This window comes from Enhydra lutris, unplaced genomic scaffold (genome assembly GCF_002288905.1).
Source record: "Enhydra lutris kenyoni isolate GAN:26980312 unplaced genomic scaffold, ASM228890v2 scaffoldscaffold33, whole genome shotgun sequence".
NCBI lineage: Eukaryota > Metazoa > Chordata > Mammalia > Carnivora > Mustelidae > Enhydra > Enhydra lutris.
Window position 1 is genome coordinate 16,693,637 of NW_019154117.1, and position 24,132 is coordinate 16,717,768.

Sequence of the window (24,132 nt, forward strand, 5' to 3'; positions counted from 1 at the left end):
CGATCCCAGGACGCTGGGATCGAGTCCCACATCGGGCTCCTTGCTCATCAGGGAGCCTGCTTCTCCCTCTGCCTGCCATTCTGTCTGCCTGTGCTTGCTCTCTCTCCCTCTCTCTCTCTGACAAATAAATAAAATCTTAAAAAAAAAAAAAGAATCGACCATGGGGTGCCTGGGTGGCTCAGCTGGTTAAGCGTCTGCCTTTGGCTCTAGTCATGACCCCAGGGTCATTGGATCGAATCCCGCATCAGGCTCTCTGCTCAGTGGGGAGCCTGATTCTCCCTCTCCTTCTGCCTGCCACTCCCCCTGCTTGTGCTCTGTCAAATAAATAAAATCTTTTAAAAAAGAAAAAAAGAATTGACCACATGCCCAGCATTGTTCTAGATGCTGGGAAACACCAGCAAGTGGAACCCATCAGATCTTGGGTCTTAAGGAACTTGTGATCTAGCTGGGGAGAAAATAATTAATCATAACAATACAACTATCATTTTTGATGCCTTCTATGTGCCAGGCATGGTCATAGGCACTTTTTTCATCTGATCTTAATTAATCTTTACAGCACAATGGCTGGAGAGCAATAATACGATCCCCCTTTCCAAAGGACACTCAAGGGGCCATCAGTGTGTCTGTGAGTGGTCCAACTGGGTGGGATCGGAGTTGAGGACTTTCCAGTCCCTATTTTTTTCTGCTCTACCACTCTGCTTGTAAGTGAACAGTTCTTGGATCTCTCCCATTTGGAGATTCATTTTAACTGCATGGAATTTGCCGAAACGACGACTCACCCGAGGGTAACGCCAGGGAAGCATGAAGGAGAGCCCGCAGCTCAGGGGCATCATCTCACCCAGAGGTGCTGTGAGCATCAAGGAGGAAAGCGATTATTTTAGGTAATCGTACACATTAACTATATATAAGTCAACACATTAAACTCAAGATAAAGACTTAGGTCTTTACTGCATACATTTGACACTGAAAGAGACATTGCAAGATCTGCTCAGAGCTGAGGAGGTCTGCTTCAGAGTTCATGAAAAAAGAAACTGCAGCGTCCTACCCAAGCTTAGATGCCATCAGTTGAAATAAACAGTGGTCAGCATTTTGCGCCAAAGTGTAATACATGTAAATAGACTGCGTTTCAGAGAGAAACATAAGAATTCTGTCAATATGACAGGCACAGGCTTTGATTCTAACTGGTGATCATCACATTATCAACAGCATCTGGTAATAAATCAACATGACCAAAATTTAAGGATGTATTTGAGGATTCATGTTTAAAGCTACCTATGTCTACCCTGCATTGCTCTCAACACAGGCAAAAAAAAAAAAAAAAAAAAAAAAAAAGGCAGGTGGGAAAGGTCAAAAACCAGTCATAAAGATGAGGAAAGATAAAAGGAATGACATCTATTTTGTTTATTCTATTGTCTTAGTGACCAACACACCCAGTGGTACAAAGGCAAATATTCACTGAGTGCTTCCTAGTATAAAAATAATTACATATGTTCGGGCCTTCTGGGCTCAGAGTACACACCAGAACTAGGTCCTGTGGCCACACTCAGCTGTAAGGAGGGCTTGAAAGCAAAAATCGGATCAAGAGTAATGAGATCCATTACCTTGTTGGGTTTATAAAACTCATGACTCATCTTCTGGGAGTTTGCTATCCACAATGAAAATTTTCCCTTATCAAAGAAGAGGAGAATAGGGCAGTGGGGCTGTTAGATAACCTAATAAGAACGTCTCCCACTCTAACAAAGGAGTGCATTGAAAAGAGCTGATCCCAGCTGCCAAGGGAAATGATAGAAGGTTAATGAAACCATTCTGTGGAGCAAACATGTGTCTGTAAAACAATGAGAATGCCAGAGCCCAGCAAGACAGAGGTTGGGAGGATTCCCCTCTCTCTACGTTATGGTAATCAGTGGAGCCTCCTCCCTGGCTAGGAGGGGGGATTCTGCACCAGATAGAAATTCTGCTGTATCCTTGAGGCTGCTTTCAGTTAAAAATTACAGAAGGGTCAACCCAAACTGGATTCAACTCCAAAGGAAATTAGTGGCTCATTTAATCAAAAAGCCTAGGGTGGGATCGGGTACTACTGGCAATGAGCTCAGCCCCAGGCCTCAGGTACTGGATAGTCTCCACTGCCCCTCTGTCCTTTGCTGTGTTGGCTGCTTCTCACTGCAGACCTGTCCTCAAAGAGGCAGATTTTTCATTATCTTGGGTCTACATCCTACAGGAAGAAGGCCCCATCTTACCCCAGGGCAAGTCTCAAAAAAAAAAAAAAAAAGTTCTCGGTATCTCATCAGTTCTGAAAATGTATTTGCCAGTTTCTGTGGTGTAAATACACCCATTGTGGCCAATTTCAAGGTCGAATGTGATGTTGCTTGATGTGGAGCCTGAAAGAAATGTGAAGAAGCAAATCCTTAAGGTATTTCTGCTATACAGAGGCATGAGAGACAAAAACAGCGTCGGGAGTGTAACTGATAGGAAAATGTAACATGATCAGGAAGTGAGGAGTTGGGGGTATCTGTTACCTGTGTGTCTAATACAGCTTCTTCAATTGTTAGTTTTATAACTGAAGTTTTAATAATTGCCAAGTCTAACAACTGACTCAGAAGATTCCTGAACAATTAACAGCGGGCTTTTGTAAGCCCGGACAAGCCAGCTTCAACACACCACTTTTTTAAGGTAGTATCTTTCCCTCTGATTTTTTTCTCTTGCTGTCAAATCTCCTAATCAGAAATTCCTGTCTTGTTTCCCTATCAGTTCCCCCACTCCAATGCCATCAGGAGGCAACCAAATAATGAGTTGTTTGCTCGTTTCCACCAGCAAAGAAAAACTTAATGAATAATGTTTTAGCAAAGACTTTAAATTAAGCACATGATTCTGGAGTTCCGTCCATTGCTACCTGTAGTAGACATGGACTGCCTCGTGTGGGTAATACTTGGGACAGAGTGAGCCAATGTACTCATTTGTATTACTGAATGACCAACTACCACAAATACGGCAGCTTAAAATAATACACATTTATTATTTAAGTCTTTTTTTTTTTTAAAGATTTTGCTAATTTCATTAAAAGACAGCATGAAGCGGGGGAGGGAGGGAGAGGGAGAAGCAGACCCCCTGCTAAGCACAGAGCTGTATACAGCCTCCATCCCAGGACCCTGGAAGTGTGACCCGAGCAGAAGGCAGACACTTAACCGACAGAGCCACCTGGATCCCCCTATTTCACAGTTTTATAGCCCAGAAGTCCAGGTAGACTTGACTCGGTTCTCAGCATACAGTCTCACAAGGGCAAAATCAAGATGCAAGCCTCTTGCCTGGAGGCTTTGGAGATGAACTCATTTTGCAAGGTGTTCGGGCTGCAGGCAGAATTCAGTTTCCGGCTGGAGGTCAGAGGTCCTCACTTACTTTTCTGGCTACTGACCAGGGACCACGCTCAGCTCCTGGAGGCCACTCTGGGCTTGTGCATGGTCCCCAGCCCCTTTCAAAGCCAGCATCCATGCACTGATTCCTCACGCTTTGATTCCTTCTGACTCTCTCTTGCTATCGGCTGGAGAAAACTCTTTGCCTTTTTTTCTTTAAAGATTTTATTTATTTGACACAGAGAGAGAGAGAGAGAGAGAGATCACAAATAGGCAGAAAGACAGGCGGAGCGGGGGCGGGAAGCAGGCTCCCTGCTGAGCAGAGAGCCCGATGCGGGGCTCAATCCCAGCACCCCAAGATCATGACATGAGCCGAAGGCAAAGGCTTAACCCACTGAGCCACCCAGGCGCCCCAACTCTTTGCTTTTAAAAGGCTGGCGTGATTAGGTTAGATCCACATGGAGAATCTCCCTTTGACTTTATTATAATTATTTTTCATATTATTATATATGTATATAATATTATAATTATACAGCATAATTATAGGCATGAGATCTCACCACATGCACAATCCTGGGGATCTGAGTGGGAAATCTTTTTTTTTTTTTTTAAGATTTTATTTATTTGACACACACACAGAGAGAGAGTATAAGCAGGGGGAGTGGGAGAGGGAGAAGCAGGCCTCCAGAGCAGAGAGCCCAACATGGGGCTCAATCCCAGAACCCTGGGATCATGACCTGAGCCAAAGGCAGACGCTTAAGGACTGAGCCACCCAGGCGCCCCTTGAGTGGAAAATCTTGAGGGGCCACTTTACGACTCTGCCTACCATGAAACTCTTCCGGAAATCAGTTTAGCAAAAACTGTGTTGAGTCTTTTCAGTATTTTTTCTATTTGAATCCACTAAGTCCTTACCAGGAAATACAAACAGTACCAAAGCATTTATAAAAAAAAGTTTTGCTTTTGTTTATAATTTAAAACTAGTTTACAGTACTCTAAAAGTAAGTTTATAAAGACTACACAAAATATGCTCTAATATTAATAGTTACATGTGATAATAAGCAAGATATAAAAGTTTATATATACTGCCATTTCAAGTGTATTTCTAAAATTAAACACCTATGTGGATTATGTAAGCTGAACTGTAGAACGCAAATAAACATTATCTGCTCCCAACGAGTTTAATATTAAGGTGAAAAAAAACAAATACGTGTACAAATAATGACAAAGTGAGGGACAGTGCAAACAATGTAATGATTCGGGGGGGGAACCTACAGCAAAATCATTAGAACACAGATTCTATGAGAAAAAGCAAATTGATGTCTTTACGTACTTTTTTGGGAGAAAAGCGGAGGGAGGTGTTTGGGAGAATAAAAGTGCCTGTCAGTCTCAGTAAGAGTGAGCACTAAGTCTCTGTCTCAACTTTCCTGTCCTCTCTAAAATGACCAGCACGGTGGGGACGCCTGGCTCGCTCAGTCGGTAGAACGAGCGACTCTTGATCTCCAGGTGGTGAGTGTGAGCCCCATGATGGGTGTTGAGATTACATAATAAAAAGTAGAACAGAGGGCGCCTGGGTGGCTCAGTTGGTTAAGCGACTGCCTTCAGCTCAGGTCATGATCCTGGAGTCCCGGATCAAGTCCCGCATCAGGCTCCCAGTTCCACGGGGAGTCTGCTTCTCCCTCTGACCTTCTCTTCGCTCATGCTCTCTCTCACTGTCTCTCTCTCTCAAATAAATAAATAAAATGTTAAAAAAAAAAAAAAGTAGAACAGAATGATAAGCACTTCTCACGTGAATTCGAAATCACAGCTCTATTTCAGCTACACGTGATAAAGGCCATCAGTGCTCCTGCAACCTGGGGGTTAGCACAGAGGCAGGGCAGACCTGGCGAGCAGAGACTGTATTTGGGGGTCCCCACCTTCTCTTCAGATCATTTCCCCCTCGTGTTCGTTTCTTAGGAACCCAATGAGCCTCAGTGGGAACGTTGCGCAAATGTCCACAGATTTGGCTCAGGGCCGGCCCCCCAAAACTATGCCCTCACCTCAGTTTCAATAATTACATCTCATCCTGTCCATTTGTAAACCATTCCTAAGTAGGAAGGCCCCCCCTTTTTTCTTAAATCTTTCCCCAATTAGACTCACCATGTCTGTATTCATTTTTATAAAGACGATTTGGCATAACAGAAATACCATGACTTTGAGAGTTCAAGATTCCTGGGATAGAATTCCAGCTCTGACCCTTCCTTGTGTGGGATCTTGATCAAATTACTGACGCTCTGATTCCTCACTACGGGTGAGGAAACTTGAACGCCAGACCTCGCAAGGCTGCCGTGAGGAATGAACAACATTACATATGCAAAGGGCCTGGTATACAGGAGGGGTTCTATAAATGCTAACTGCCCCCCCCACTCCCTCCCATATCATTTTAGTGGCAATGAAAGCTTGTTAATAGTCTCCCTCCCATGAACCCACATTTTGAAAGGATTTGTGAAGCAAGATTACATGAGGGAGAGAAAAGGAGACCTAACCTGCTCTACACACTTAATCTGGAAGCAAATATGCACCAGCTCAGCACTTTGTAACAATGCCTTGGCCTTGGCAAAGCAAGCACGTTGGATGAGTGGTTTTAAGTAAGCATATCATAAACCGGATTGTCTTACTTGATTTCTCAACAGACAGCGAAACAGGAGATTGTTCTTTCAGAAACCCAGTGATTTGCCCCCAAGCCAGGAGGAAATCAAATCCTTTCCTCACTGAAATGAGGAAAGTTCTGGTTAAAGGACCATACATGGGGCACCTGGGTGGCTCAGTGGGTTGAGCCTCTGCCTTTGGCTCAGGTCATGGTCTCGGGGTCCTGGGATCGAGCCCTGCATCAGGCTCTCTGCTCAGCAGGGAGCCTGCTTCCCCCTTCCCTCTCTGCCTGCCTCTCTGCCTGCCTCTCTGCCTACTTGTGATCTCTCTGTCAAATAAATAAATAAAATCATTTTAAAAAATAAAATAAAAGACCATATATTCAAAACATGTTGGTCAAATACGTGACCTGTAATGAAATCTGTTCCTCTCTCTACACCTTCTCTTTCTCTAAAAAGCAACCAAGCTCTACCCCAGCAGAACACTGTTTTGTTCTTGTTTTTTAATCATCTTCCACACCCAACACGGTGCTCAAACTCATGATCCTGAGATCAAGCATCGCGCGCTCTCCCAACTGAGCCAGCCAGGCGTCCCCAGAGAATAGTCTCTTAATAGAAATCCTAGGGACACCTAGACTGTCTCAGAGAATCCACGCTCCTCCAATAAACCCCTTCTTTCTCCTCAAGTCATTACAGATTCACGTTGGACTTTGCTTATGAAGCCACAGGGAATCTTGGGCGCGTACTGAGAACAGGGACAAGGAAGGACAGCCATCCAGTCTGTTTCTAGGTCACTTTGACTGTGAGTCCATGTAGAAAAGTTTACAGCGTTTGAGAGCAGGCCTGTCCGGACGTGGGGCTGAGAACTCATGTGAGTGTCCTCACCTTTGCCTCTGCAAAGTGAGTGGAGGACAGCCTGGCAGGCATCATGGTTCTCGCTGCAGGTGGCGGGCCAGCGGGCGCCCAGCAGCGAGGAGCTGTGGCGTGGACCTCAGACGTCACCTTGCAACCGGGGCTGTAGCCACAGGCCAGGCCAACGCAGGAGAGCCTAAATCAGGCAGCAGGTGGAAGCCATGAAAGCCTCCAGTCTGGGCGCCCAGAGAGGGTCCACAGGGGCTCCCGCTGACACTTGAACCGCATGGGTTGGGACCACGTGGGTCCACTTTCACACTAAGTACCAGACAGTACCGTGAATAGGTTTCCTCTTAGATTTTCTGAATGACGTCTTCCTTTCTGGAGCTTTCTTGTAATACAGCATTTAACACGTGTAACATACAAAACATGTTCAGCGACTGCTGATGTTATCGGCTAGGCTTCCAGGCAACGGTAGGCTGTTAGTAGTGAAGTCTGGGGGGAGTCAAAAAGCAGAGGTGGGAGTTTTGGAGGCGTGGGGGAATGGGCACCCCAACTCCAGTGCTGCCCAAGGTCAACTGTATTTAGCCTGGGTTCCAGACTTCAGGTCTGGGGCTGGCCGGCTTCTAAGCGGGGACTAGAGCAGTATTTTCAGTATTGATTTGCTCCTGCAACAAAGGAACACAGAAAGCAAACCAAATTGCTCATCAGCAAGTAGCAAGGCAAAGAATCCTTGACAAAGGGGTTTTCAGTGGGACTTTGTGATGCCCATCCCGGGCCTGTAAGGGACCTTGTGGGATCTCGGTGACTGAGGCTCTAAGGACACTGTCTTCCCGTCTCTCTCAGCCTGGGATTGGAAGTATTATTCCCCATGATCCCTCTGCCCAGACTCCACCGGGGTTCTTTATTGCTTCCGAGACTTCCCTTTGGAGCACAGCTGTAGAACATCTGGCTAATTTCTCCGTCCTGATTTTCCACTGATTTTCACTTTTAAAGACCTGTTTGCTGTTGGCCTGTGAGACCAGTTTCGTCTCCTGTACCAGATCTCTGGTGGCCTTAGATAAGCTTGGATCCATACGTTTGCTTATGAGCAGGAAAGGACCTAATGCATGGGAAAGTCTGTTGTAAGCGGGAAAGTGCTACACCCAAGTTATCCTTCCCCTGTTCACCTGTGCGGTCACTTCTTGGGTAGAAACTGGAAGAAATCAAACAATAACTCTGTGGCCAACAATCTGGAGGTGGTTTCTCAGAAAACTGGGTGGCTGCATAATCCATGGGGCCTGGTGTAAAAATTAAGAATTTTGGTGAGCAGCAGAGCAGGGAATCCAAGCCTGGGGCCCTTGCCCTTCTAAGCCGCAAGCCCTATACGACGGCGCAGGTGGCTTGCCCCTGATGCTGGACGTGACTTCGGTAAGTCTTCAGAACCATGCAAGGCTTGCCAAATGCATCAGTTACCGCATCCGCCTCCACCCGCCAGGAGGTCTAAGAATTTAGATACAAAGGTGAAAGGGTTGGAGGAGAGGGAAGAAGAGCTCTTTAAGATCTACAAAATACAGAGCTTTGAGGAAAAATGCAAGGAAGATGGCTTGGTATAGAAGGAGAATAATTTCTTTTCAGCCATAAGAAGCTGCATTAAAAGAGAGCTGCTCTCCACTCTCAGGCCCTCCGCATTCCCATTATAGCCTGTGTGACACTGGCCATGTTGTCTGAGGTCCCGGGTATGGCTGTGCCTCCTGGACTGTAACTTGTAAAACCGCACACCACCAGCTCAAGTGGAAACTTCTCCTGGTGCCATTTTTTAAAGATGGTTCTTAGCCCTTCGGAGCTCATACAGACATGGGCCTCCCCTACAGGCGGCTGTAGATGCCTTCCAAGGCAATGGCTAGGGAGGGCTTTACTTGGTCCCAACTCAACCTTTTCTTTTTTCCTCCTGGTTTCGACTCCCTCTAGTCTAAAAACGAAACCAAGAAAGATTCCCCACCCTGTCGGTTGGTTCATTTCCTCTGCAAGCTGCTCTGGAGCCTTCTTCACCTCCTGAAGGTTAGGAGGGGGTGGGAGGAAGGGCTGGTCAGGCTGACCCAGCGTGACCTCCCTCTGCTTGTGCCATCAGAGCCCTGTTTACATAGCCGGGGGCCTGGCACTGCGGGGAGGGAGGGCAGAAACCACAGCACATTCCCCACTCTTTCCGCTGCTGGCATGTCAGCTGCTCTGAGCCAGGGAAGGATGAAATCCGGGCCTCTCCTCTCTCACTTGGCACCATCTGTTTCCTTTCTCCTTCCTTTCCGGAAAACTCTTTTCAGTAAACACAGTGAAATAAAACACCAGAGGATATATACAAGAGCAAATTCATCTTTTCCTGAAATGCTGGCTTTTGGAGACCTTTGGTATCTGCAGGAAAGTCTCAGGTGTTGCTTTTTCTTCCACATTTGGAAGGGACCTGGAAAAAAATGAAGGGATGTGATGCTCCTTTATTTACTACGTCTGGGTGAGGTAAGGAGAGTCTGTCATTCCTTCTCTGGAAAGGCACTCAAACACCGTATTTCCCAGAGACCTAAAATATACTAGGAACACCGCGGAGGTGAGGAGGATAAAGTCAAAAAAGCTGGAATTTCTGTGGGAGACTGCCTGGAGGTTCCCCAGAGTCATGGACATCAACTTACTTCACTTTGTACCCCTCGCCCAAAGCACGGTCCTAGCACACAGTAGCTGCTCCAAAAATATTTGTGCATACGTTTTCTGTTCACGGAAAGCATTGTCTACGGCTGACCTAAAGGAGATTCTCTGCGTACAATCTAAGGAAGAGTTCGCTGTGTCCTTAAAGTTGCAATGTTATCTTTGGCCGGGGGAAGAAATAACCAGTAACGACACCATGTTTCCCGGACACCATGTTTCCCAGACGATGAGAGGCACTTTGCACGCATCAATTTGTTTAATCCTTACAGTCATCATAACAACCCTGTGAGGTAGGCCCTGGTCTAATCCCGTGGCACAGATAAGACACTAAGCCACAGAGAAGTAAAACAACTTGCCTGGGGCTGTCAGGGTGGCTCAGTCGGTTAAGCCTCCGCTCAGGTCATGATCTCAGGGTCCTGAGATCGAGCCTCGCATCGGGCTTGAAGTTGGCTTGGGATTCTCCCTCTTTCCCCCACCTCCCCAGACGCTCTCTCTTTCTCAGATAATAAAATCTTAAAAAAATAAAGATAAATGAAAATAACTTGCCTGTTTGGATAGAAACTAGCTGAGAGGGCTTCTTTCTCATTTCCCAGATGGCAGCTGCCTGATCCCTCCAGAAGGAAACACAAGGAGGGGAAATTAAAACAGGGACTTTCATTTTTTTTTTTTACTGCAATTCACAATTAAAAAAAAATAAAGTTTACACCAACACCTCTTTATAAAACTAAAGGAATCGTTTGAGGAAACCATAATTATCCAAATTATATTTTTCATCATACTCTAATAATTTCTTTAAGCTGACCACAATCCACTAATTTGATATCACAATGCATACTATTTAAGAACCCAAGACATGGGGCGCCTGGATGGCTCAGTTGTTAAGCGTCTGCCTCAAGTTCAGGTCATGATCCCAGCGTCCTGGGATGGAGACCTGCATCAGGCTCCCTGCTGAGCGGGAAGCCTGCGTCTCCCTCTTCTGCTTCCCCTGTCTCTTGCTGTACCTCTCTCTATCAAATAAACAAACAAAATCTTTTAAGAAAATAAAATAAAAACCAGGGACAGATAGATCATAATTTTTTTTTAAAGATTTTATTTATTTGACAGAGAGATACAGCACAAGTAGGCAGAGAGGCAGGGAGAGGGAGAAGCAGGCTTTCCGCTGAGCCCAGAGCCCGATGCGGGGCTCAATCCCAGGACCCTGGGATCATGACCTGAGCCAAAGGCAGATGCTTAACTGACTGAGCCACCCAGGTGCCCCGATAAATTTTTTTTAAAAGCTGTATTAGGTAAGAGCCCAGCCCTAGTCCCTGCTTGGCTCTCTGAGCTCACTGTGTTTAAAGGATTCCCTCTGAATGTTCCCTTCTGGAGCAATTCAATTGCAATGTGTGTGGTAAGCCCAAAGCCCCCTTTAGGTCTTTCAGACCCTGGGCTTCTGGAAATCCTCTTCTGCCTGTCTTCTGGGTCACTTCTGGGTCACAATCCAGATTGCCATCTTAGATGGGCCCCCTATCAGATTTATCTCCAGCCATATCTGTACATCTGGTCCATGAGAAGTACACACCACTGCTCCCTTCCCTCACCCCCTCTCTTGAGAGTGCAAGAGCCATGTTCCCTCTCTGCTCTGTTGTCAACAGCCGATCTAGCCACAGATTCTCATACAATCCTTACATCCTACCTCCCGACCTAGGAAACACAAACTCTCTACTTGATGCAACTGAAAGGGGTCCAACAGAGCGTACTGAGATAATCTCTAAATGAGCCCACCCTCCCTCCCTAACTCCACTCCCCTATAGGTGGGAGGGTGACCGACAGGATGGGCTTCTCCAATTTCTCAGCACGACCTGCATTTTCTAGGACCTAGAATTGGAAAATGGAGTTATTTTTAAATTTTATTTATTTTTAAACTTTCCCCTTGATGGCCTCTTCCAAAAGTATAAAGGAAAGTTCCATACTCACATGATCTCACAGATGGGTGGGCTACAGATAAGTGAAGGGAATGGAAAGAGAATGAGCAAAGGCTTGGAGTCTGGAAGAGACAGAACTCGGGAATTACTAGGGAACATGAGCTGCCTGGGGAGTGTCCATTATGACAAAACTCTGTGGGGAACAAGAGACAAAGGTCAGTGAAATAGCCAGAGGTAGCCTGAGCTGCTTGCCGGGGGGCTGAAGGCTGAAGTCCGGATACTCTGCCCTAACATTAGTCAACCCTCCTAGTGTGGTCTGGGACCAGGACCCCTGGCACAACCCTTTTCCTCCAGACTCAGAGATTTCCCTCCCATCCACAACGTGCCAATTGGGTTAGTGCTTATGTGTTTGTCAACTTTCTGTCTTTTTGCTGTCTCGATTAAAAGTTTGATCTCAGTTTTGCTAACTCTATTCTGTGCCTGAAACAGTCTAACTTGCCAAAGCAAGAGCCAAGCAAAGGATGAGCTTCCGTGTTGTGCCAAAGCCGCTTGGCCGGTGGACTGGGGCGGGGGATCATTCCTGCCCACCACCACAGTTCCCAGGGTCCCACGTACACAACTCCCATAGGGCTAAGCCTCCATCTGCAAAGACTGTTTCCCTCTTGAAATGGGTTGGACTCCAACATGCAACTCTGAAACTTTCTTCCTACACAGCTTGAGTTGGACTGAGTTGATGTTTTCATTTCTTTATTTGAAGTGTGGTAACAGTATCTAACTAAGACGGCTCAGACTTATTGCGGAGAACGTTGAAATGATGTAAGGAAAAGCACACTGAACTCCTGTTACTACAACAGTTCAAATTCACCTCTGGTCAGTAGAGGGAATGTAACCACTCGTATTTTGACTGTGGTGAGACACAGGGTCCTTACTCTTCTTCCGAATGTTAGATGTGTACCCAGTTATCTATGTTTGACTTTTAAAACCATGCTCTTAAAAAAAAAACCAAACCACGATATCCTCAGTGCAGTGAAGCTATGGCAGAAACAGGTATTTCATTATTATCCATCCTTTTGCAAGACTGTAAAAAGGAATGAAGAAACTTTCATCAAGGGCAGGGAATCCAAGATAACGCTTCCTTCCATCTTCTAAAACTTGGAAAGAAGTACTTAAACGAGTTCTATAGGAAACGGTAGAGAACAGGTCTAGCTTGTCGGGCTCCGGGCCAGGGAATGTCCTAGTTTTGAAATATGGTGGAAATCTCAGGATAGTAGTATTAAGTTTTGTTGGGCTTGGGAGAGAGTTGAAAACAAAACAAAAAATTTCATTTGACAAGTTTTGTACTGGTTGGAGAACCTTTAATAAACTTGAAATTCCAGCAAATCTGCAAGCAAAACGATGTCCCAGGCAGCCGGAGAAAACGTTTTGAGTTCTCAGAAGCCTAAAGGGACCCTGAGATGAACTTGGACTTCCCACAAGTGACTCTGTTAGCAGCAGGTATTCCTTTACAGGGATCCAAGCAGAACCCACACCAGGGAATCTTCTCAGTGCCCCACAGGGAGTGTGATTCTTCTAGGACTTCTATCCACCTGCTTCCAGAAGAGTGCTTACTGGCGCCATCTAGTATGTGCACAAAATGAAATTGTTGACATTGGAAAAGAGAAAGTGAGCCTTGAGGGAGGAGGCGCAAGTGGGCTGATCCATCCAAGCAGAAGTTGAAGCATTTCTTAGCCATGGAGGCCTTTAATCGAATGTAGTCTTTGGTAGAAACCACAGAGGTAGAAGTTCAAAGTGCTTGCTGGGAAGCTAGGGCACGCTCGCTCCGCAGCAGTGGCACTGTCTTCGAGGAACCAGCTCTCATGTGATTTTGACCCCGGTTCTGAGGTGCTCCATCTTTACCCAGCGTCCAGCTTTCCTGTCCACCCTGAGTAACCCATCAGTCTTCTAAGTAACTTCACCTCCTGCTTAAATAAGCCAGGTTCCTTTTTGTTATTTGCAACCAGTTAGATTCCTAAGCAAAACGGTTAACATAGAAGGCTGGGTCTGCTGTGGGAAACACAGAAGATCATAGAGTGCAGTTACATAATACTTGGATTTAACTTAAGAGAATTCAACTATAAGACAGACTCACTGGCCAAGAGCATAAGCAAGAATAGAAAGATTCCTTTTATTTGTTTAGTTATCCTTGCCTGTTCGAAATCAACCAAGGCTTCTACTGTCCCAGGAGGCAGCCCTGGCCAAGATACAAAGTAACATAAAAGAATTAAATTTTAGGTCTGAGCTGCAAAAAACCCAGGCTTTAGCAATTTAAAGCTAAGAAATGTTCACGGGTAGCTTTGACTTTTCTACCTGCCTATTGGCCACACTCGCTGATCACCTAAGTGCTTCCTAAGATGAGGCTCTCCCACAGATAGCAACAGTGAGTGCTCAAGACTCTGTACGGGGACTGCCATGCACCCCTTCCCCACACCCTCCAGCAGCTCTGCTCTCCCCCTGTCCTGGGTGACCCATGGAACTGGTACTGGTTTTCAGCGCTGATCTTAGGAAACGGATCAAGACTAATCTGGAGGACGGCAGTCTGACAACTCAAATCTAGTTCCAAAGCAAAAAATTACAAGTATTTTATAGATGATGCTTTTGTACCTTATTCACTCCCAACCCAATGGCTCACGTCTGTTTCGATTAGAGGAGAGAGAGTGGGAGACAGAGGAGGAGGGGAGGAGGAACAGGGGAAGGGAGAGAACAGGGAACGAGGAGGCCACCTGACAGGTGCCTCTGTCTGTTCAGGCTGCTGTAACAAAATACCCCAAGACTGAGTGACTTATAGAGGACAGAAACTTATTTCTCACGGTTCTGGAGGCTGGAAGTCTGAGCCAACATGGTTACGTTCTGGTGAGATGCTTCCTGGGTCGCAGACTGCTGACTTCTCCTTGCATCCTCGTCCTCACATGGCAGAAAGAACGAAAAGTTCTCTGGAGTAACTTTTTCTAAGGGCAAGCCCATTCATGACAGCTCTAAGCCCAGCAAAGGTCCCACCTGCTCACACACTGGGTGCTAAGACTTCAACATATGAATTTGGGGAGGCGGGCACAAAAAATTAACTTCCCATCCAGTGCTGGCATCTTGTAATCATCTACACCTCCAACTAAAAGAGTAAACACACAAATTCACCTGGACACTCCAGATTTGAAGAGATGAATAACCACTTTAAATCCATGCCTATCCTCCCCAGGTTTTATTTGGGGGGGGGTGGTATTTATTATCCTGACATTGCTTTTTACCTCTGTGTATCCATATATCAACTTACCAAGTCATAAAATTCAAATATGTGCAATTTGTTGTCAATCATACCCTAATAAAGCTATAACGAATTTACTTAAATTAATATATGGTGTTACATTAGTTTCAGGTGTACATGATACTGATTCAACAATTCTGTACATTACTAGTGCTCTCCACCATTAAGTGCAGTCACCATCTGTAATCATACCTTATTAAGTATATTCCCTGTGCTATACTTTCCATCTCCGTGACTTATCCTAGAACTGAAAGCTTGTACCTCTTAATCCCCTTTATTTCGTCATCCCCCACCTAACTTCCCTCTACCCAATTTTTATTGACCCTTATTTTACCAGTTTTTAACACTCATTTCTTTACACATATTAAAGTCATTTCAAATTCTATCTGATAATCCTTCTACCTGTCATGGTAGAGCTGGTCCTAGAATTTGTTTCTGCTCTTGCTTCTGATGGCATCTCTTCACGGGGCACATTTATTTCCCAGCTCGGTCTCTGACGGTCAGACTGGATCTCCTCTATCAGCCTCACATCCATTTCCCGAGTCAGGAGAGTGGGGCAGGGGGATGGGGAGACAGGAAAAGGCTGGCACTTTTACCAGGAAAGCAAAACAGTCCTCCTAAGGTCTAAGTAATCTTCTGGCTTACGTCTCCCTGATCCCAGCTGTTACAACAGCAGCCGTAGCTGCAAACGCATGAGCCCCCACGGTCCACAGCACTGGAGAGAAGCACTGGAGGAACACGCGTGTGTCCCCGCATACACTAGACACAAGCGGGAGTTCTGAGGGACTGCTAGTCACCAAGACAGCAGAATCCTGTTTTGGAGCAGGAGTTATGGAAGGGAACTCAGACTTCTATTCCTCCGGCTCTTAGGACTAAAAATATAATGGGGACCCTCACCCTCAGAAAGTAGGCTTTTGAGAACTGACACCCTATGAACAGATCGCTCTCTGGGGCGCCTGGGAGGCTCAGGTGGGTTAAGCCTTGATTTTGGCTCAGGTCGTGCTCTCAGGGCTGTGGGATCCAGCCCCGTGTCTGGTTCTGGACTCAGCGTGGAGTCTGCTGAGATTTTCTCTTTCTGCCCCTCTCCCAGCTTGTGCTCTCTAAATAAATAAATAAAATCTTAAAAGGAAAAAAAAAAAAAGAATAGAATGCTCTCCAAATAAACCTGTGTTGCAGGCATCAACAGGGGCTTGTCAAGGCAAAGCCCCTGGTTCTAGAACTACCATGCACGCAGGTTCCCCCTCCAGCGGCCCCCGGCAACTCGCCAGTCAGGCCCTCGAACACACCGGCAAGGGACCACCAGGCGGCCAATGAGGAACCTACACACAGACAAACTGACACGGGGGAAAAAACATCATTTAGATAAGATTTATTTCAAGGCCTGAAATCAGATTAATCAAAAATGGTACTACTGCCATTTCTTATAATACATACTTAATATAAAACTTTAAGAAGTGTAGACACCATTGGCTCTTACACCTCACAATATACGATTTTCAAATTGTAAGGTGACGATATCAAACTTCACACATTTAAGGAGGACGTAATTAGCAGCAGGCTATTCAAACACAAACCTGTTTTTACACTTTCCATGTCTGTTTTTATCTTTGCTTTCTAAAGCCACTAATAACTGTGGCTTCTTTCAAGTAAAGCATCTCTAACGTTAAATTATATTTTCTCAATCTTTTTATAAAACAAAGACACATATACTACTTTGTTTGCCATAAATTCATAAATCAAAAAGCAAAACACAATCCAGCTGAAGATATCCATGCTTCCCCTTTCTCTGGATGTTTTAGGTGTTTTTCCAAATACTTTATATTTTTCTTAAAATCTGTTCTCTATGCATATCAGGAAAAATGATTTATAACGAGTTACTTTTAAAATTACCTTCTTCATGCCTCTGCTCCCCTTCCCCACTCCAAATCTGGTGCTTAAGTGAACAATAATGCCACGTACTGTTTCAGAGGCCCAAACAATCTGTAATCTTAATCTCCTAAATACCCAAAGATTTCAACTTTCTGCCAAATCAGAGTCTCAAGTAGCCGAAAATTATTTGTTAGGAGGAAGAAAAAATGCATAGTATGAGGATTATGTAACTAAAACTTAATTATTTATGCCTTTCCCCAAAGCTACAAGCACTGTTTAGCACTGAATTACATTGTACGTACACAGCTCCAACGGTTTATATTTGCTCAGGAATATGTAATTACATTAAAAATAAATAACTTTCATAATTTAATTGGCTCTTAAATGGTTTCCCCAGGGGGGAAAACAAATGTTTTGTGTTCTTTAAGAAACTGGTATTTACAAATGAACGTCTGTGTGCTCAGTTAAACTTGAGGAAACCTAATGAAGTTTTGGGGATATTTTTCCTAAAATGCAATACAGATATGCACTTAATCACTTTATATAGTGAAGGGATGGAATGGTAGATATAGAGGCAATCTTTTGTCTAAATGAACAGTTAGTTGTAGGGCATTCTAAATGGGATAGGAAAAAAAAAAAGATACAGACAGTTGTTCCAAGGAAAAAGAACCAAAGTCAAGAAAAATATTGAACATCTGCTCTTAAAACGGAGAAGTGTCATACAACACAAAAATGAGAGCTAGAGATTAGAAAAACACTCATTTTACTGCTTCAGGAGGTAAACAAACAAATGATAAGGAGAGGGAGTATAGACCAATTAGAACTGAGGCAGCTGTAAAACAAAATGAACACAGTGCAATGATCTGACCTCATAAAGGAAATGATTAACCACAATGAAACTTCACACAAGAGAAAAAAAAAATTCACACGTCTACATGTTTGCAACAATATATTAATGCACAAAATATCAAAAATATAAAGTCTGGATTTTTCCCTTAGGTTTATAATCAACTCTCACACCTCTGTTGAATACATTTACTTTGCTAAGCCTGCCCTACTGAGCAGCACACACTACACAAGTATATATGTACTACTGGGCACCATGAGAATTACTAGTTCTCACCTCAAATCTCGTGACTTGCCTTTTTACCCATACTTATATACATTTTCATGTCCATTTTAAGACACTTAAGACCTTTCTAGTGGTACATTTTAATCAACATATTACATCAAAAAGAATCTTGATCTTTAAAATCAATCACTTTAGTACTATAGCATGATGGGTTTGATTTGAATGGTTGAAACATAACGTGGTAAAGACACTGTACTGTTTAAACTAATTCACAGCTGTAAGAAAATATCTGATTTTCAAAATATAACGACGGAGGAGTTATGAGCAGTAAAATATTAGAAAACAGTAAATGAATAAATAAGAATAAGGTGATTTTTTTTATCAGTGGCCATTCATTATTTTGCCTTTAGGAACTTGGAAGAAATTGTCTTCTTTGAATTTCAAATGTTCTGGTAAATCTAGTCGTTTCTTAGCTTCCTCAATATCAGCTTGAATTGCTGAAATAAGGGACTCTGCAGAGAGAACAGAGCAGGGAAACGATGAAAAACTGCTGCTACACTCTTGACTACCCCTTTGTTCGGACTCCTAAAAACCCCCAGGCTAGCAGCGTCGTTAGCACAGAGCAGCTACCCAATAAAAGTTTGTTTCATCCCTTCTTCCAGACTTAAGTAAAAGTCAATGGTCTACAAGAGACGTCCCTGATCTTCTTGCAATTTCTTAGAGAAGGGCATTAGCACGAAGGTATGTCACAAATACCAAATGGAACAAATACTCGTGATCAAGCCTCTTCGGTATCCACATTTATCAAATTCTACAGTAGAACTGAAACAGCCACACTATACTAACATACTTGATACCACTTGCTTCAAGTACTGATTTAGTTTCTTACACGTCAAGCACTGCAAAGCAACGATTACTCCTCTCAGCATTCATTCTCACTTATTCCTTAAAATATGAGAAGGAAAAAGATGTCACTAACTTCACACTGTTGGGAGAGAAGCAGCCAGCCTGGTGGGTCGGAATCTAGGCTCCACCACATACTGATGTGACCCTACGCAAATTACTTAACCCCTCTGCCAATCTCCTCACCTGTGAAAGGGGCAAAAGAATTCCTCGTATGTTTTGGTGGAAGTGAAACATGTAAGGCACAGAGTAAATGCTCGAATGTTCTCTCTCCTGCCATGCTGTTACTGGGAGAAGCAGCAGAAGAGCTGCAGTAATACTTCAGAAGACCTAAGCACAACTTACCTAAAGAATCAAAGTTCTTTTCCGGTCTGAGGTAGCCAACAATGGCCACATTGAGGATCTCCCCATAGAAGTCCTCTTTGAAGGTATGCATGATATGAGTTTCCTAGAATTAAGAAATGTGAAAAAGATTACCATGAAATTATAGAGTATCTGAAATTTGAAATATATCTCCACATTTATGGTGGGCATAACTTAAATAAAACAATCAACCCTTAATAAATTTTTATTTTTATTTTTTTAGTGCAAAAAGGTGATTTTATTAAAGCACGGGGACAGGACTCCTGGGCAGAAAGAGCTGCTGCAACCCTTAATAAATTTTTAAAGACAGGTTAAAATCTAAGTGCAGTTTTTCCCAAATTCTTTCATCAGTCCTGTTCCTGCCTCTGACCTTACATATAAACATTATAACTAAGTAAGGCAGATGTTATACCACAAATCTGGTATGATTTGCTGTTTATATATTAAAAAAAAAAAAAAAAAAAAAAAAAAAAAAGGTTGGGGGGGCACCTGGGTGGCTGAGTTGGTTAAGCATCTGCCTTCAGCTCAGGTCATGATCTTGGGCTTCTGGGATGGAGCCTCATGTTGGGCTCTCTGCTCAGCACGGAGTCTGCTTCTTCCTTTCAATCTCCCTCTGTGCTCCTTCTCTCTCAAATCAAATCTTTAAAAAAAAACCACAAACTAACATGCAGGGGTGCCTACCTGGCTCAGTCAGTGGAGCACACAACTTGATCTCAGGGTTGTGAGTTTGAGCCCCACATTGGGTGTACGCACACTGGGTGCAGAGATTGCTTTTATTTTTAAATAAAATCCTTAAAAAAACTAACATGCAAAGTGATTAAGTCTTATCAAGGCAAAAAAACCCACAAAAAATAAAAACAAACACCCATGTCAAGACACTGCCAAGTAAGGAGCAAAGTATTAAGAGATGTTACTATTAAAAGACCCATTTCTAAGGTTAACCAGGATCCATATGTCTGTGACACACGCCATGTTACGGAAACTTCTAAAGGTTAGGCAGAGCTGAAGACTGACACGCAGGCAGAAGAGCCAATGTAGGACCTTATCGGGAGACGATGTTGACAAATGGACAGGACAGGTTGAAGCAAAACGGTGGAGGAGGTAGATGATAATCTGCAATCCAAATTCCAGAGACTGGGCTAGGGCGGATGCAGAGAACTTTAAACAATCTAGAAACGTGAAACTTAAGAGACAGAGGCATATTTTGTGCAGGACTTTAGAAAATCTAATATATGAAGTGATACTTAGAAACATTAACGCTGATCCTTATAAAACATCACTGAGAAAAATGGTAAAGATGTCTACTCTTCCTAAATGCATCTACGTATTTCATGCCACCCCTGTCAAAATCCTAGTTTTTTTTGCTTTTTTAATGGTGGAAAGTGTCAGGTGATTCCAAAATTTGTAAGGAAATGTGGAAGGTTGACATTATCCCTCCAAAATCTTGAAAACAGAAGTAGAGGACTTCCACAGTCAGATAGCAAGACCTATTATAAAAGCTATGGAAATAAAGACAATGTGGTAATGACCCGAAGACAGACTAGGAAACCAAGTCTGTGTGAGCACAGTTTAGACTCACAAATATAAAGTCACAGGGTTGATGACCAAGATGACAGTGCCGCACGGTCATGAAAGAATGATATTTCAATAAATGCACAGACTAAATGTCCGTACGGGAAAAAGTTAATTTTGACCCTTACTTTGCCCCATACTCAAAAACCAATTTGATGAGAAAAGTTTAAGACGAGTTTTTAGAAGAAAACAAAGAAGAGTATCGTAATGACCAAGGGGAGGCAAAGTTTCCTTAAACGGGCTATTAAAAGGCACTAACCATTAAAGAGAAATGATGAATTAGATTATATTAGCATTAAGAACCTCTGTTCTTCAAAGACACCACACCATTAAAACAAACCAAAAAAAGCAATAGAGAAGGCAACAATATTTGCAATACGTATGACAACAAAGCAATCAGATCTCGGACATACTAAGAACTTCTTTAAGTTAATTAAAAGAACCAATCCAATTTTTTTTTTAAAGGGGAAAAGACTTAAACAGGCACATCTTAGATGTCCAGTATTGGCAACCAAAGAAAAAAATAAAACCTGAAGAGTATGAACCTCCTACCAATAGAAAATTGAGTTTCTTCTCATTCTAGCAGGACTTGGGCTGCTACAGTCATAGTCCTGTTACCTGAAATTTGTCATAGAATAGCTTTCCCTCTCCTTTTCATTTCCTCCCTATCTACAGAAAACGATTTTGTATTCTCTCAGTAGTTCTTTTCCTTATCTACTCCAAATAATTCCCACATCCTTAATACTCAAAAATAAGAAATACTGAACACAATGTTAAGCAATTCTGGGCCATTTCTACAGTTTGTACCAGAACTTAGCCCTATGGTTTTCCAACTGTGACATGCTTCTGCAAACTCTTCAAGGACTAAATTTAGATCTATTCTGTTTTTCCACACACTTAACCTGACCAAGATCCAGCCCTATCTAGCATATTAAGCTCTTAAGTGGCATGGGTACTGCGAAAAGAACAGAAGGGTACACCTTCCAAGTAGTTTATGAGGGGAAAAAAAAAAAGCATCACCTTGCAATTTTATTAGACAGCACCATCTATGGAGTAAGCAGTTCTATCTCAGCATCGTGAGCAAGTAATTAAAGGGTGAAGGAACTATATTAACTGTAGCAAGTGCAACTTTATCTCTCAAACATGCTCTTAAGTAATTCAATTGTTTTTTTAAGGGGGAATGTAGGAGAGGGAAAGAGAGAATCTGAAGCAGACTCCACGCCCAGCACAGAGCTGACAAAGGACTCCATCTCACCATGTTGACATCACGACCTGAGCCGAAATCAAGAGTTGGATGTTCAACCCACAGAGCTACCAGGTGCCCCAAGTAATTCACTTCTGTCTCCACTGGAGATAAACACATGGACAGCTATGAAAATTAATATTGCAATTATGGCTTGAAACTCCACTTTTTATTTTCTACGTGATTTAAAAAATGCATAAAAAGTATTACTGTTTTTATTGGGCACACAACGTATAAGGATGTAATTTGTGAGTTTTTATGTACTATTAAAACTGTCATAAATCCAAAATAGATTTTATAACTGTAGAAAGTCAAATGCACTCCTCGCGGTAAACACACACACACACACACACACACACACACACAAATTCTCTAGAAAAGACACAAAAGGAAATAAAGGAATCAAAATGTGTCACTACAAAAAAAAATTAAACAAAAGGCAGTAATGGAAGAAATAACAGACAAAAAAGCTGTAAGGCCTATAGAAAACAGCAAAATGGCAGAAGTCCATCCTTACCAGTCATTAGCTTAAATGTAAATGGACTGAACTTTCCAATGAAAAGGCAGAGATCAACAGAATGATCAGAAAGCACAATCCAATTATACTCCCCCTTTTACAAGGGACTCACTTTATTTTGTAAGAGATTCACTTTGAAAGTGAAAGGATGAAGAGTTAATCCAAACAGTAACTCAACACTTCACTTGAAAATCCTTCAAGAAAACTGCCAAAAATTCTAGTAATTTGGACCATGTTGTGAGTACCGCTGATGATTTCTATGTGCATCTAAAACTGAGTATTAGGTTAAATTACTACCCCGTTTTCAGAGACAGACCTAAATATAATTCTTACCATAGACTTTTTTGTATTCTTGTAGTATGGATTCCATCCTATGCTCACCACCATCTTATGAACGTCTCCATTTCCAACACTGGCCCAGCCATAATAAATGCCTGTGGATACATCGGCTGGAAGATTATCAACTACTTGTTCTGGAAAGTTAGCTAAATAACAGAAATAAATATTCTGAGTGTTAACAGTTTCATAGCAAATATTTATAAAAATCGCATGAAGGCTAGCCTAAATCATTACGCTCATAAGTTTCCTGGAATCCTGCCTACGACTACGAATCCCACCATTCTATAGTCTGGCATGGGCTTTTTTTCTCCTCTTCATGTGGCAAGGTTAAGAACAATTAAATGTATACGACTCTCCAAAAAACAAAAACACCGACACTCTTGAGGTAGATGAAAACAGGTGCACGAACAGCTGTGTGTTGTTTTTATCCGCCCCCCCCCCGCCCCCGCCAGACCTGGTCTTTCTTAAGGAGGTTCAGAAGCTCTTCAAACAATTCTTATTTTCAAAATACACACGGCTAGGTCCCAAACTCAAAGACCAGGGACAACCCTGGTATGTATTTTTAAGAATGAATTATTCACACAGTCAGGTCCTGACTACTGAAACCGATGTAGACAGACCAAAAAAAGATACCTGATTCTCATCCAATTGCTAACAAGACATACAAAGAGAACAAAAAAATTGGAAATTTAACCAATCTGGTTCACATTACGTTTCCTAATGGGGATGACGCGTGCCATGCCTGGCAGCTCTAGCTTGGTTGGATAAAGAGGCGGGAAAGGGGGATCCCGAAACTCAGCTCGGCTTTCTGCCCTCACCCCCCCTGCAGCCCGATCCCCGGTAACCCCCAGCCGTGGGTAAGGACGACTTCCTCAATGTGACTAAAGGTCCTCCGGCTCAACGAAGCAAGAACCGAGCGAAGGGAAGGGCGTCACCTCTGCCGGCAGCCCCAAGTCCCGCGTCTGACGTCCCACTGGACCCAACCCCGGGAGCCGGGGCAGGGAGAGGGGGCCCCGCGACCTTCCGCGCTCACCTGTGGGGATGCCCAGCTGCTTGGAGCCGCGGGCGAAGCCCCGCACCACCTGGCCGCGGCAGAAATACGGCAGGTGCCTCATGACTCCGTCCGCTTGGGGCTCGGGCTGCGACCCGGTCTGCGGGTCCCGCGAAGCCGCCGTCGAAGCGGTGCCCAGAAACCCCGGACCGGACGGGGAACACGAGCAGGAGCTGGGCTGATGCCCGAATCCCCCCCGCGGGCGGCCCGGAGGGCAGGCGCTCAACCGGCCAGGAGGCGCCCGACGTCACGCCGCAGTGAGTCCCTCACCGCACTGAACCAACAGAAAACGCCGAGCGACTAAAACCACGGGTCTGCCCCGGAACCGGCGAGGGCGAATATAAATGCGGGCGTGGGTGGGTGGGAACGTCGTGGGTCAGCAGGGGAAGGGCTTGAGCCCGCCCTGCGCCGCAGGCCTGCGCACACTTCCTCTGCCAGAAGCCTCGGAGCCGCTCGGCTTCCGTAGCCCCGCGGCTTCCGTAGCCCCGCCCCCTGCGTGGCCCCGCCC

At 44.0% G+C, this 24,132-nt stretch overlaps 1 protein-coding gene across 1 annotated transcript; it reads right to left on the reverse strand.

Annotated features, from left to right (window-relative positions):
* Positions 1-15,839: 15,839 nt before the first annotated feature.
* On the reverse strand, positions 15,840-24,005 carry LOC111153558 (riboflavin kinase). Its single transcript, XM_022512652.1, has 4 exons — positions 23,607-24,005; positions 22,568-22,719; positions 18,885-18,987; positions 15,840-18,148 (listed from the first exon to the last, which is right to left on the reverse strand). Exons 1-4 carry the CDS (start codon positions 23,686-23,688, stop codon positions 18,018-18,020), a joined length of 468 nt encoding a protein of 155 aa, XP_022368360.1. The 5' UTR covers positions 23,689-24,005; the 3' UTR covers positions 15,840-18,017.
* Positions 24,006-24,132: the final 127 nt, after the last annotated feature.